The sequence below is a fragment of the Dryobates pubescens genome, chromosome 4 (genome assembly GCF_014839835.1).
Source record: "Dryobates pubescens isolate bDryPub1 chromosome 4, bDryPub1.pri, whole genome shotgun sequence".
NCBI classification, from domain to species: domain Eukaryota; kingdom Metazoa; phylum Chordata; class Aves; order Piciformes; family Picidae; genus Dryobates; species Dryobates pubescens.
This window is the reverse complement of record NC_071615.1, coordinates 38,496,679-38,512,155: the sequence shown is the minus strand read 5'-3', so window position 1 is coordinate 38,512,155 and position 15,477 is coordinate 38,496,679. Positions and strand designations below refer to the sequence as shown.

The window sequence follows — 15,477 nt, the reverse complement described above, 5'->3', positions numbered from 1 at the left end:
TAAGACTTATTATAGTCGGTGGATGTAAGAGAGAGACATATTTCCTTTTTTTCCCCCTATTTTTTTTTTGTGATAAAATGAATAGTTTATTAATGTTGGATTTCTTATTTGTAAAGCCAGCTTTGTGTCTGGTTGTGAGGGCTGTGAGTCTTGCCTAATCATGTACTAACAAAATGTGTGTACAGATCTGGATTTCCTGGAATAGGTCAAGCTCTTAGTGGATTGGTGCAAGAGTTCCCTTTCTGACATGCTATGTATTGTAGCTCTATGCTGTTGTAGTGTGTTCATCAAAGTAATATTTCTCTCTGCATTAAGAGGTCACATCACTCTTTGTATCTGTTTAGCGGTGCTGATCTTTATTTTGCTTTCCTGCAACTACATTTATTTAATGTTTAAGTTCAGGATTATTTATTTTTTTTTTTTTGTCCTGCTGTAGTATAATACCTGTTACTGCTTTTTCTTCCTTGTGCTTATTGCTTATTTATAGGTTTCTTGCTGTGTGGCTTTTCAGGAGTACTGAAAGAGCACAAATGAATGTATTTATATTAAAACACTACTGAAATAGATAACAAATTAGTATTTCTTGTGTAAGATAGGAATAATCTTGAAATGTATACCCTAACAAATGCTACACATTGTATCATAGAAATATTGATAGCTTTGTCTTCATCTCTATAATGTGCTTGATTTCTTACAGCTACTTCATTATCTATATAAAATGGGAAAACACCACTTTAAAAGCTTTATAAAAACTACAGGATGCAGGGAGTGAGGACTTTCCTTTATTGTAGACACCTCTGCAGCAGAACTTAATAGGAAACAAAAGTAAGGAAGCCTCTAAAAGGTATCTGCTGAAAAATTCCTCATTAATTTCTGCATCACACTTGCAGAGATGGTGTACAGGACCTGGCTGCAGTCCGAAGACCAGCTAGCCACCCTCAGAGAACTGCCTACCTCCTCATTACTGTTCCCAGATTAAATGTGGCGAATTAGTTTCACTAGATCTCCTGCAGCCTTCCCTTTCAAAAGAAGGAACTTGTATTTGGAGTTTTCCAAGATAATAATGTAGCCTTAAACTTTGTATGTTTCATGATAACTCAGCTGGCTATCTTGACTCTCCTGTTGACTACCGTGCCCCATTTAAAATTTTTCCATTGCTGTCATCTTGTTCAGGTCATGTATCTTTTCTACAACACTGTAGGAAGTAGGACCTGGATGTCAGGTAAAAGGGAAAGGATATCAGAGATGGTCACTTAGATCTGAAGTTGAGAAAGGGGAAGTCAATGGGAAAACATTGGTTTTCACTGTTTATGTACTGTGTAAACCTATAGACAGATTCATAGATTCAGATTGCACTGGGTTGGAAGGGATCCTCAAAGGACATCTTGTCCAACACTCCTGCAGTGGCAGGGACACCTCCAACTAGATCTGGGCTGCCCAGGACCACATTGAGTTTGATCTTGAATGTCTCCAGGGACAGGGCCTCAACCACATCCCTGGGCAAACTGTACCAGTATTTTACCACTCTTATTGTAAAGAACTTCCTCATGTCCAAACTATATCTACCCAGCTGAGGTTTAAAATCGTTGTCCCTCCCCAGCCTTCCTATAGGTCCCCTTCAGATACTGAAATGTAGCTGAAAGGTTTCCCTGGAGCCCTTCCTTAACCAGGCTGAACAACCCCAATTCTTTCAGCCTGTCTTCATAGGAGAGGTGCCCCAGGCCTCTGATCATTTTTGTGCCCCTCCTGACAGTGGTCAGCTAAAGGTTTTGCATGTAAAGCGATGGATCAGTGTAGAGTGCGCAGCAGTTATTATTTTGCTAGTGACGGCGAATCTAATGGCAAGTTGCTTATCACAAATATGTACATGAAATAATTGAGATAGCATCCAACTGTACAGCACTCAGCAATGTTAGCATTTGCAGGTAATGAAGCTTATGTAGTTAAAAATATTAAAAAGTAATACTGGATGAAATTGTGGTAGAAAATTTTTATTTTCTTTAATTATTGAAGTATAAGAACTTTTTCAGTGAAACCTAGTTGTCAAGAATGAGACAAATATACCTATTTAAAGAAATAAAACTGTCTTCAATACAATCTAATCAATTGCCAGAAATGAAACATCTCTAATTTGATTAAAATATCCCTGTTGAACGTACTTATTTTCTCTTGTCATAAATAAGAGGACTGAGGTTCTTAGACAGTGCTAGCTTTTATTGCTGAACATCACTTTTAGTTTTTGTAGATACTGTCCTTTTTTTCTGGTGGTAACGTTGATTCACTGACATTGGAGAGCTGATGTGCCTTGTGCTTGGCCAACATTATCCACAATGTTGCTTTTTCCATCCCAATCTCCATGTTCTATTAGTTTTTACTATTTGTTCAGTTAGTGTTTCTAGATCTCTTCCAATATATCATTATGTTTTCATAGAATCACAGAATACAGTCATTCAGGTGGAGATCATTGGGTCCAACCATTAACCCTGCTCTACCAAGTTCACCACTAAACTGTATCCCCAAGCACCACATCTAAATGATATTTAAACACATCCAGGGATGGTGACTCAACCACCTCCCTGGGCTGCCTGTTCCAATGCTTGACTCCTCTTTCAGTGGAAAAAATGTTTCCTACTGTCTAGCTAAACCTGCTCTGATGCAGCTTAAGACTGTTCCCTCTTATTCTATCACTAATTACCTGTGAGAAGAGACCAGCACTTACCTCTCTGTATTGTCCTTTCAGGTCATTGTAGAGGGCTATGAGGTCTCCCTTCAGCCTTCTCTTCCTCAAACTAAGCAGTCCCAGTCCCCTCAGCTGCTTTTCATAAGACTCATTCTCTAGGCCCTTCACCAGCTTAGTTGCTGCTCTTGGCATCTGCTCCAGCACTTCAATGTTTTATTTTAACTTGAGCAGATGAAGAGCATAAGAATCTCTTCTGGTCTGAATTTTGAGAAGACAAGGCAGCTATCAAGTAGTATGTTGTTGTGTTTTAGATAGCCTTTCTTGCTCAGGATATAGATACGTAGGTCATTCACCAAGAAGGGCTTGAGAACAATGAAAGCATGCTGTGGGACTGAAGTGTCTTTTTCCCTCCGTTTATTTCTCCTTTTATCTCCTCTTCCAGCTGCCAACACCTTCTAAGCACCCTTTCCATTACTGTTTATGTCTTCTAGTTTTAATTTCTCCCTTGCTCTTTTTGTAATTTGACCCTTGTAAACGACACATTGCTAGGCAGAGAAGGAGATTCCACTTATGGTCTAAAATTAGCTTTCTAGTCTAAACTTGTCATCTAGGCAACCTCTGTAATCAATAGCGAAAGATAAATACCACAAGAAGGCAATTCATCACATTTTGAGATTGTGCTGAAACTGGAGGGATTAATTGCTGTCTACGCCACCTGTCTCTTTCTGCTGATTAAAGACAGCACCCTAGATGACAACCTCAGATGAGGTACCTGACTTTCAGATGGCTAAAATTAGATGAAATGTATCTACCTGTCGTGTAAGGAGTGGTATTGGTAATGTGTTGCCTTTGTAAGGTCTGTCTTTCAGAGGAGGAAACTGCATAAAATTGGAATGAGTTGGCACCCGCAGTTTGATGTTATTTTTATTATTTTTTTTTCCCCAGAATGGATTTGCCATGATGCCAAGAGGTATATTTGATGTTCAGCAGTGTCTTCAGCAATGTTGTGGCATTCTGGAAATCAAACCCCTACTATTTTGTTAGCTACATAAATATTAGCTATTCTTTCATGTGAATTTCTCACCCCACTGCAGACTCCATTTAATTTTTAATTTAGGGAATTGGAAGCTTCAGAACATTACTGACAAGACAATAGAACAGAACAGAACAGAATTAACCAGGTTGGAAAAGACCTTTGAGATCAAGTCCAACCTCTCACTCAACACCACCTAATCAACTAAACCATGGCACTAAGTGCCTCATCCAGTCTCTTTCTAAACACCTTCAGTGATGGTGACTCCACCACCTCCCTGGGCAGCACATTCCAATGGCCAATCTCTCTTGCTGGGAAGAACTTCGACCTAACATCCAGTCTGAACCTCCCCTGGCGCAGCTTGAGACTGTGTCCTCTTGTTCTGGTGCTGCTTGCCTGGGAGAAGAGACCAACCCCCACCTGGCTACAACCTCCCTTCAGGTAGTTGTAGACAGCAAGAAGGTCTCCCCTGAGCCTCCTCTTCTCCAGGCTAAGTAACCCCAGCTCCCTCAGCCTCTCCTCACAGGGCTGTGCTCCAGACCTGTCCCCAGCTTTGCAGTCCTTCTCTGGACACATTCCAGCAAGTCAACATCTTTCCTAAACTGAGGGGCCCAGAACTGGACACAGGACTCAAGCTATGGCCTAACCATTAGCCATTGGAATGTGCTGCCCAGGGAGGCGGCGGAGTCACCATCCCTGGAGGTGTTCAGGAAGGGACCGGACATGGGACTTGGTGCTATGGTTTACTCATGAGGTCTGTGGTGACAGGTTGGACTTGATGATCTTTGAGGTCTCCTCCAACCTTGGTGATTCTGTGATTTTTTTGAACATTTCAGTAAAAAAACCATTTCACCTGTGTGGAGGTCATGGCCACACAACACTATACAGCAACATAACTGGATAAAAAATCTCAGTTTTCTGAATCTGATTTTTAAATCCTAGGAAACTGTTTACTGATAGATAGTATCTACTGTTGCAGGGGTTGTTACTAAAACAGAAATGTCCTTGTGTCAGGATACAATTTGATCAGTTAAGTATTTTTCATTATCAGGGCTGAATATAAGCATTTGGAATTGTAAAAAATTGGAAATGCATAGGAAATTTTGTGGATGAATACTGTACGAAAAGACTTTGATCTAAACTGTATGTAAGAAAACATTTATCAGTTACAATCATTCCCATAGGAAAATAAATATTTATAGTTCTAATGTTTGATCTTCTTTTAACAGTGCTGTAGCTCACCACTGAAGCAACCCATTGGGAACTGTTCATAGCATCAAAAACTTCATCCACATGGACTGATGTCATCTTTCCAGTCTCCAAGCACTGTGAACTGAAATTACGAGTCTTTATGGAGGTTATATCACCTGGACCAAAAGGAATGTTTTTCTGATTGTTAGCGAGGACTCTTACTGCCAGTATGATGAGCCAGGAAAAGTGGCTTAACCTTAGTCCCGGAGAGTTCTCTCAGCTTCAGAAATATGCAGAATGTAAGTAACTTTTAAAATACATGACTTTGTGGCTAATTACAAATCAGGTTTTTTTTTTGAGGCAGAATAAAATATTATTGTATAATTGATATTATTCACTGTCGAGTAATTGTTTCATGTTGTTTTAAATCAAAAGATGTGTTCTTCAGAGGGAAAAATCAGTTACAGTGTGGAACTTTTTTTTGTATCTAGTATGGAACCACATAGACTTAGTATGGGTTGCATGAGTACAGGTAATTGGAGTGCATATTTCTATGGCTTTTCCAACCTTCATCTATCGTAACAATTTGTAGGCTACTAGGGTGGGATTTGCAGTTATAAAGAGGGCTTGCTCAGTCATGGAAGAAACAAGGAGATTTCAGGAGAAAGACACCTAGGTATTCAGTATGAAGATGCTAGCAACATAAAGGAGGAGGTGTCCTGGAAAAGAGCATGAAGCAGAAATATATCTAAGCTAAAGAACAAGTATGTTACTGCTCATGTAAAATCTCCTTCCAAGTTGCCTGAGCAATTTGAGTGTCTGAGTTGCATGCTTAGAGTTCAGGTACTAAACAGGAGAAGTTAGATTTAGGAGGTGGTTTATAAAGTCTGGAGGAATGGACTGGAGAAGGTCAAGAACAATTAGGAAGTTTTCTTTTATGATAGGTAATATAAATTTATGTTTCTAAAAATGGAGAGATGATTCATATGATTTATGAATGTTGTTGATTTATTTCTAATGGAAACATTTGATTATAAGGTAAAAAGCAGACTAGTGATTTTTCTTTTTTTTTTTTTTTGTGCCTAGGACATTACAGCATATAGTTAATTGTATTTCAGTGTGCTCATCTAACAGAATAATCATTAAGTGATTATTAGAGTTAGCTTTAATAGCACATTCCACTGGCATGTGATGAAAATTCATAATATTTCCATGATATCAAGTTAAGCCATGAATGATACCTCAAATAATGCAATTTAATTTGTGGGGGGAAATCGGGTAGAAATATTTGTGATGCTTTGTCAAACAGGTGTACTTGAGTCTCAGTTTTCTAAACTTTATTCTATTTATTAACAAAGTATCTTTCTTCCCCATGTCACCACCATATCTCCAAGGAGAAGCTACTGAGATGAAAAAAAATGCTGCATACACTGCTTTAAATCCTTAGTGATATTACCAAGCAAAGACCTGTTTTGTTTCTTGGGTCATAGTGAACTATAAGACATTAATGCCTGTCCAGGATGTAACCATTTAGGACATACTCATTAAAAGAAGACTTTAAAGATTGGTATGAGTCTGAGAAATAAAAATATTCTGTTTTTTAGTAGGTATTTCTTTGAGCCAGCTAGCACTGACTGTATGGGACATAAGGGAAGCTTCTGGTGTCCTCTCACAGAAGTCACCTTTATAGTCCTCCTGTTACCAAAACCTTGCCATGCAAATCCAGTACCACAAGAGACTGAGGTATGGAAAGAACTATTCTTTTCAGTTTGGTAGACCAACTGAAATAGTGTTATTTTTCAATCTGAGTTGATTCATGCGGGTATTTGCTGGTAAGGTAGGCATAGGACTGAAAGATAGTAGCACAGCACTTCAAACAAACCCCATGCAGAGCTACAGGCTGGGGTCAGAGTGGCTGGAGAGTAGCCAGGTGGAGAGGGATCTGGGGGTACTGGCTGATGGTAGGCTGAACATGAGCCTGCAGTGTGCCCAGGCAGCCAAGAGGGCCAATGGCATCCTGGCCTGCATCAAGAACAGTGTGGCCAGCAGGAGCAGGGAGGTCATTCTGCCCCTGTACACTGCACTGGTTAGGCCACACCTTGAGTACTGTGTCCAGTTCTGAGCTCCTTGGTTTAGGAAGGATGTTGACTTGCTGGAATGAGTCCAGAGAAGGGCAGTGAAGTTGGTGAGGGGTTTGGAACACAAGCCCTATGAGGAAGGACTGAGGGAGCTGGGATTGCTTAGCCTGGAGAAAAGGAGACTCAGAGGTGACCTTATTGCTCTCTACAACTACCTGAAGGGAGGCTGTAGACAGACGGATGATGGTCTCTTTTCCCAGGCAACCAGTACCAGAACAAGAGGACACAGTCTCAGGCTGCACCAGGGGAGGTTTAGGCTGGATGTTAGGAAGAAGTTCTATACAGAGAGATTAATTGCCCATTGGAATGGGCTGCCTGGGGAGGTAGTGGAGTTGCCGTCATTGGAGGTTTTCAGGAGGAGACTTGATGGGGTGCTTGGTGCCATGGGTTAGTTGTTTAGGCGGGTTGGATTGGTTGATGGGTTGCACACGATGATCTTGAAGGTCTCTTCCAACCTGGTTTATTCTATTCTATTTTTCTGGTACATAAGTGTACATACATTTTGATCTGCAAATAAAAAGTAGTAATACAGAATGGTAAAGACCTAATAGAAGCAAAACAAAGAAATTCTTAAACAAACTTTCGGACAGGCATGTACTAGACTGACCAGAGCTCAGTAGGTAGAGTTCAGAGTTCACAGTTCAATCTCTGTATCTGTTGCTGTGCTCAAATACCGACTGTTGATGATTCACAACATCTGCTATCATTGAAGTAAACCAGGGTATCTTTAGCAGGTGAATCCAAAGAGGCTGTGTGCAAAGCTGCTTTATGTTAGCCAGTAGGAAGCTTTAAGCACAGCACGTGTGTGTCGATTTCTGCTCCTCTTTGGAGCTTGAGTAAATTAAGTTTGGTTAATGAAGTTTGCTCACTTACTTTCAGAAGGGGAGTTAGGCACATGAAACACAGAACACTATCCCCACAGAATATATTCTCTTTAAAATGCATTTGCTAGCTATTTTTGCATATTCGTTTGGTGGACAGAAAAAAACCCTCAGAGAATTTCCTTCTCGTGCTGAATCCCCTCAACCTAAGCTGGCCATGGAGTGAGATTGTGTTTTACTTGAGAGACACCCCTAGTTGCTGCCCTCCACACATGCACACACCATTCTTCTGGTCTGATAGCCTTGTTTTTGATCCAGGTGTGGTAATGCATACTTTCTACTGCATAGGAGACAGGAATTAGTTTGGGACTTGCTGAGCCACTTGGACACTCAAGTCCATGGGACAGGATGGGATCCATCCCAGTGTAGTTCAACTTTTAATTAATCTCCTGTCAGCTTGATGATAGCCTGTCTACTCTTGCCCAGTACAGTTAAGCAAACAAGGCCTGCTCCTAGCTCTCTGTGCAGGTACTGTCCTTGGTATCCCATTGATAAGTTCATAGATTCATAGAATTGTTAGGGTTGGAGGGGACCTCAAGGGTCATCTAGTTCCAACACCCCTGCCGTGGGCAGGGACACTTCACACTACATCAGGTTGCTCAGAGCCACATCCAGCCTGGCCTGAAAAACTTCCAGGGATGGGGCTTCCACCATCTCACTGGGCAACCTGTTCCAGTGTCTCACCACCTTCATAGTGAAGAATTTCTTCCTACCATCCAATCTGAATCTACCTATTTCTAATTTTGCTTCATTCTCCCTAGTCCTATCATTACCTGACACCCTAAAAAAATCCCTCCCCAGCTTTCTTGTAGGTCCCCTTAAGATACTGGAGGGCCACAATAAGGTCTCCCAGGAGCCTTCTCTTCTCCAGACTGAATAGCTTATCTTCTTCATTCCATATTTACAATGCAATTCTAAGCTTTATCCAAGTGTATTGTCTGGTGAACACAAACCCTGAATGTAAAATTTCTTTCTGATTACATTCCAGCTGTTCTCAGTTTCTGTATACGTAACTGAACAGCAAAGGAGAATGAGTTCTCTGCCACTCATTCCTTATCACAAAACAATTTCCTCTAAGCGGTGCTCAAAGTTTAATAGAAAGTGAATATAATCCAGTAAATTAATCCAAGGAATTTAATGATTTCATTTTACTGAATTATTTTTTGAGCTTGATTCAAGGCAACTTTATACTTTTAGTGTAAGACCTTTCTTCATCTGCTTGCCATACTGAAATGAGTATTTTGGAACAGTTTAAATATTGCTCTAAAAAGAAAAGTCTATTTCTAGAATTCAAGGAACAGATTACCTAATGCTTGGCTCTTTGCAAAAATCACACATTTGCCTATTAACTGCAATTATTTACAAAGAGAGTTCCTTTGTGTCCTTGCTGATCATACTAAAAAATCTCCTCTCATTCTGAGGAGAGAATGTTGGAAAATATTAAATCTTAGATCTTTGCCTGGTTTAAAAATGCCTCAGAAGAGTAAGTGACAATTAAGAGAGGTGAGATAACTGATATGCCCATTACACAATGGTAACAATAACAGTGTTGCCCACAGCAAATCCTGAAGATTCTGGGGAAGTCCATGCACTCCAAAGAAGAAAATTCACTTTTTTTTTGTCTCCTTTGGATTTCATGGTCAGTGGTGGCTCTGGGAGAAAAAAGTTGTAAAGATGCAAAATGTTTTCTGCATAAGAATGTCACTGTGTAGGGTAAGGTACATGCAGGAGTTTCCATTCAGAGACTTTCTTCTAAACTGTGTAGTACTGGCTATATACTTAATTCTGTACTATTCCTAACAACAGACTGCCATTGTGGTTATTATCTATATAGCAAGTCTGATTAGTTTGGGCAGGGGGTTTTGTATCCTTTTTTATTAAGTGAATCTTGTATCTCCTTTTTATTAAATAAAGTTTTATGACTGTTGTAGTCCAAATTATATGTTAAGGGAAGTTTAGAGAATCATGCTCCAAAGACAAGTGAGAAAATATTGGAGAGATTTGAAACAGCTGAAGCAAGGCTGTTTCATGGTTCCGCTGGGTTTTAAAAGAAAGAAGATCTGCCTTTTCCTTGGTAGGCAAAAAGAGGCAGAGGAAAAGACCTCTGAGTTCTGGCAGCATGTGAACTCTGGGGAAATAGCTGGGGTTTATATTGTCCTTTAGTTTGTCAGCAAAATGTGCCTGGAGGAAAATGCCTCAAAAAGACTTTTTTTTTGCAAAACCTTTGGCAGTGTGTGGTTTTTTTTTTTTTTGTGGTGGTGTTTTGTGTGTGGTTGAGGGTTTGGGGTTTTTTTGTTTGGTTTTTTTTCCCCCCGGGGTAGTCGAGGAGAACTTGGGCGGACTATCACAGCCTGAAGATAGAAATAGATGTTGGAGTGCTACTGAAATGGTTGTGAGAACAGGAACAGTATCAGCAGCTGCAGCATCTTCTGATCTATCATCAATAGCTACTGCAAGAACTAGGGAGTGTTAGGATATTATAGGGGAACAGGAAAGAGTAACATGTGAAAAAGATCTCTGAAGAGAAACAGGAAGGTCAGCAGAAGTTTTGACCCAGATCTAAGTTGCTAGAGACTCTTGGATGGGTTTGATTTTGTGGCCCTCACAGATGGAAAAGATTTGCTTTTGCAATGAGTGTAAACGATAAGCTGTGGGGAACTTCATACATGTGACAGCTGGTCACCAGCAGCTATGGGCCATTATGCAGTCCCTCAGAGGGTCCCAGTGCCGCATGGAATTGTGCTAATTCTGAGGAAATGGTCCTTATTAAATAACACTAGTTCTTGTGGGTGTTTGAAAAGCACAGACAGAGAGAATTGCTGGTGATTACTGAGTTTTACTTAGAGTATTGGATTTTAGGAGCATGATATTTCTGCTGCTATTGGTAAAGAAGGAGGAAATTAAGTTCTCATAAAAAATTGGTGGAGCCTGTCAGGCTATAAGGTGTGGTCTACCAGTGCTGACTGTACAATATCCCACTCACTAGGAGAACTTCATGGAGAAGGACAATGGGTCTGGTGAGAGATCCCTTCTTTGTATGCAAGGCTTGTTGGGAACAGAGTGCTTAGAAAAAGGGAACTCTTGATTTCTGGAGTCTTAATTCTAATTCTGAGTCTGTGACTGGGGACTGAAGTGTTTGGTGGGTCACTTATTTTAGCTCTTCTGAGAGGTGAACTATGCATATTGATATAACACTGTAATTATTCTTCCATAAGATCTGTGAATTTAAGTTCCTGGTGCACATTTCTCTGTTGTACCAATTTAGAGAAAATGGCACAGAATTATTACATCTGATAATTCTCAGCTCTAGAGAACTCTGCCCAAAGGAAGGTGGTTATATACAGTCTGCAGTAATGAGGACATTTGATCCTACTTTGTGACTAGTGTTAGACTGAAATCCAGGTTAGAATTTTTCTGCTGTTTTGTAGCTGAAGTTGCTGTGGGAGGTGGAGACCTGTGTACCAATGTCAGCTGCAAAAGTATTAGTGGATTTTTTTCCTTTTCTGTGTTGGGGTTTGAAGAGGGTGTGAGAGAGGTGTGATGAACATTTCTCAAGGGGGAAAAATCTGATAAATGTACAGTAATATAGTATAATCTGCATCTCTGAGGTGGACTTCAAATGCCTTAAAATGCTTATTGTCCTTTCCATGACATATGCCTATCTATGGCTAGCAGATGTGCTTTTACCCAAACAGAAACCAGTCACTTCTCCAGTTAACCTGTGGTGTCATACAAACTGCATCTACAACTGTGAGTAAGGAGGAACCTTGTCATGGCAGTCTAATGGAACACTCGGGTATATGTAGAATTTGGTTCCTGCTTCCATGTCCCTGATGAATAAGGGCATTCCACTTGTTTAAAGTACAGTAGCCTATTTAGGGAAAGGGACAATTTGGAGGAGTACTGACCTCCTGCCTTTGACTGAAGAGTCTATCAAAGTGTTCAGGAGTTACTGTATTTCATGACAAAGGCAAATGCATTTGAGCCCTTTCAGTCCTTCTTGGGCTATGATATTTTCTAATTTAAAACAATCTAGGAGCTAATGGCTTTCCTAGAACTTTATTTGAATTGTCTAGTGATGTCTGTGAGTATCTTGTGACTGCAAGAAACTTTGTATGCCAGTTGCTGGGGATGGTTTAAGAAAGGAAAATAGTGAGTTTATATTCAATTCATGTAGCAAAATTGGGACATACTCTGCTGTTTATAAGATCCCCTGTTGTTCTGCAGAATAGTGGATGGTCTCAGAAATAAATTACTTGTTCAGGATTATATAAAGCCAGCAAAATGCAAGACTACTTTTGCTGCTGCATGCTGTTAGCTGGACACTGCTAGTAAGAGTCCTTACATCATACCAGAAAGAGACCTGTTCTGTTTATAAAAGCAGAGAACTCAATAGGCCTTTAGAGTAAACTTGTAATTCAAAATTTGTAAAGATTGGTTCCAAGTGGGATCAGTTCAATGAAGCACCAGCTGATTTTAGCTTTAATTCCTGTCCTAAATAGCTGCTTCTTGTTCTTGAATGATTGAGTGGTGGGGTCAAAAATACAATGTCTCAGAAACTTGCATCTTTCATTTAGGATTAATAAAAGTATTGTGGAGCAAATAGTCTTAGTTGTGCTAGTGCTAACACACTTCATTGGTTCACCTTAGGAAAGCTAGTAAGTGTCCCACGTTTTGCACCTCTTTAGAGCTCATATAGAAGAAATGTTAGAGGAACTGGGGAAGGAAAAAATTAATGTAGCTCATTACCAACTTGCATTTATCCCAAGCTCCAGAGATAAAATACTCTTACAAGAGGCTGTTGCTATTACAAACCCATCATCTGAGCACAGAGAGGCACTGGCCATGCTTGCTGTCTGATGTATAGGACACTGTCCTATCATCAAGATCACTTGATAGCCTACTAGAAAATTTGTATGTACTTTCATCCAACTTGTGCATATTTTTCATCCTGGAGAGTAGAGGAGAGAAGGTGATTGTAATACCTGGAGAAGACTGAAATGTTTATTCAGTCTTACTGAGAAGTGACACACAGTAGTTCAATACAGATATTTCATTGGTTATGCTGAGAATGGATAGTGTTTGACCTTCAGTTTTGGGATAATAGTTTTGTTTTTTAGATTGTTACTAAGTTTCCAGTGTTTCCACTGAGGGCATAGTGGCTATTCAGGTGCTATTCAGGGCTCTGGCAGTAGTATCAGGGTTTGTGTTGTCTTAGACATGCAGAGAGAGCCATGGTTCTTAAATGATATAGTCATGCTCCCAAATGCTGAGCCTATACAGAATTAACCAGTTTGGAAAAGACCTTTGAGATCGAGTCCAACCTATCATCCAACACTATCTAATCAACTAAACCATGGCACTAAAGTGCCTTATCCAGTCTCTTTTTAAACACTTCCAGTGATAGTGACTCCACCACCTCCCTGGGCAGCCCATTCCAATGGCCAATCACTCTTTCTGTGAAGAACTTCCTCCTAACATCCAGCCAAAACCTCCCCTGGCACAGCTTGAGACTGTGTCCTCTCATTCTGTCACAGGTTGCCTGGGAGAAGAGACCAATGCCCACCTGTCTACAACCTCCCTTCAGGTAGCTGTAGAGAGCAGTAAGGTCTCCCCTAAGCCTTCTCTTCTCCAGGCTAAACAACCCCAGCTTCCTCAGCCTCTCCTCATAGGGCTTGTGCTCCAAATCCCTCACCATCTTCGCTGTCCTCTCTGGACACGTTCAAGTGTCTCAATGCCCTTCTTAAATTGAGGGGCCCAGACCTGGACACAGTACTCAAGGTGTGGCCTAACCAGTGCTGATTACAGGGGCACAATGACTTCCCTGCTCCTGCTGGTCATGCTATTCCTGATGCAGGCCAGGATGCCATTGGCCTTCTTGGCCACCTGGGCACACTGCTGGCTCATGTTCAGCCTACTGTCAACCAGTACCCCCAGGTCCCTTTCTGCCTGGCTTCTCTCTAGCCACTCTGACCCCAGCCTGTAGCACTTCATGGGGTTGTTGTGGCCAATGTGTAGAACCCAGCACTTGGATGTGTTAAATATCATGCCATTGGACTCTGCCCATCTGTCCAGCCTGTTGAGGTCCCTCTGCAGAGCTCTCCTGCCCTCTAGCAGATCAACTCCTGCCCCCAGCTTGGTGTCATCTGCAAATTTACTGATGATGGACTCAATGTCCTCATCCAGATCATCAATAAAGAGGATAGGATGGGGCCTGATACTGATCCTGGGGGACACCACTAGTGACTGGCTGCCAGCTGGATGTGGCACCATTCACCACCACTCTCTGGGCTCGGCCCTCCAGCCAGTTCCTAACCCAGCACTGATTGCTGCTGTCCAAGCCATGGGCTGACAGCTTGGCCAGGAGATTGCTGTGGGGGATGGTGTCAAAGGCCTTGTGAAGTCCAAGTAGACTACATCCACAGCCTTCCCACATCCACCAAGTGGTCACCTGATCATAGGAGGTCAGGTTAGTCAGGCAGGACCTACCCCTCTTAAATCCATGTTGGCTGGGCCTGATCCCTTGCAACAGAAGGGAATTATGAGTAAGTCTTCAGAGGAAGAGTCAATGACTGTGCGTTTCCGTTTTCAAGGGTGTCATTGCAAGAAGCAAATCTAAAGAGCTTGTACAAAGTCCAAAATAGAAACCTTAGTTCTCAAGTTTCTGTGGATGTGGGATCCATGGTGTGTGGTGGCTGGCAAAGATACCTCCTGCTTTAAAATCCTGAAAGGCAAAGGGTGTCATCTAACCCCAGTTTCTCTTTCCTCTGTCAAAAATACTGTTGGTTTTTTCCCCCGGAATTGAAGCTGCACTGCTATATGCTGCCAGCCATTAATGCCCAGTGTTGCAGTGTCAGCTCTTACTGACACCGAACACATATTGTGATTATTACAAATATGACACATGGTCATAAAAATTACTGAATGTGTATTTGTACACTGTAAAATTGTATAAACATTAATTATGCCTTTGTTACATTTCCTCTGTTTCTGTGTATCTTCCATATTTCGTTTCCTTTATTGTTTAGTTGTTTCTATGGACATTTGCATGTAAACAGTGAGAAGCTTTTGTTTCTTAAGAGTTCATCTGTTGCTCTTGCTTATTCCCTATTACAAAGATTTGGGGGATAATTCAATTGGTTGCTGTGGAAATGAGCCTGATGTCACAAACAGAGAACTACAGTACACCAAGCCTTGAGGAAACAAAATGAAGGGAGAATGGATTAATTGAGGAGCCATGTGACAATGGCAGAATCTCAGCTCATATTAAAAGCATGTATTTTTAGTACGTGTGTTTCTATAGAAGAGCTTGAAAGTGTAACTCAAACGATGACAATCCGTGACTCATCAGGCAACCTGAAAAAATAGCTCTGGGAAGGATGGATCCCTCCTTGCTTTCGTGGGATTTGAGCACAAAGAACCAGTAGCTCATGGTGGGTCCTATCATCCTAGAAAAGCTTCATGTGCAAAAAGAGAAAGGGAAAGCTGTTTGTCCAACTGACCTAAAGAAAAAGTAGACATCACTGTTAGCATTACCATGTAGACTATTCTGTC

General features: G+C 41.0%; 1 protein-coding gene across 8 annotated transcripts in view; it reads left to right on the top strand.

Annotated features, from left to right (window-relative positions):
* The window catches only part of DGKB (diacylglycerol kinase beta), a 350,303-nt gene that overhangs the window by 30,444 nt on the left and 304,382 nt on the right, over positions 1 to 15,477 (top strand). For all 8 annotated transcript variants that reach the window (XM_054161138.1, XM_054161140.1, XM_054161144.1 and 5 more), the window contains exon 2: positions 4,943 to 5,203. In XM_054161138.1, the coding sequence (XP_054017113.1) occupies positions 5,134 to 5,203 (70 nt within the window). In that variant the 5' untranslated portion in view covers positions 4,943 to 5,133. The remainder of the gene's footprint in view (positions 1 to 4,942; positions 5,204 to 15,477) is intronic.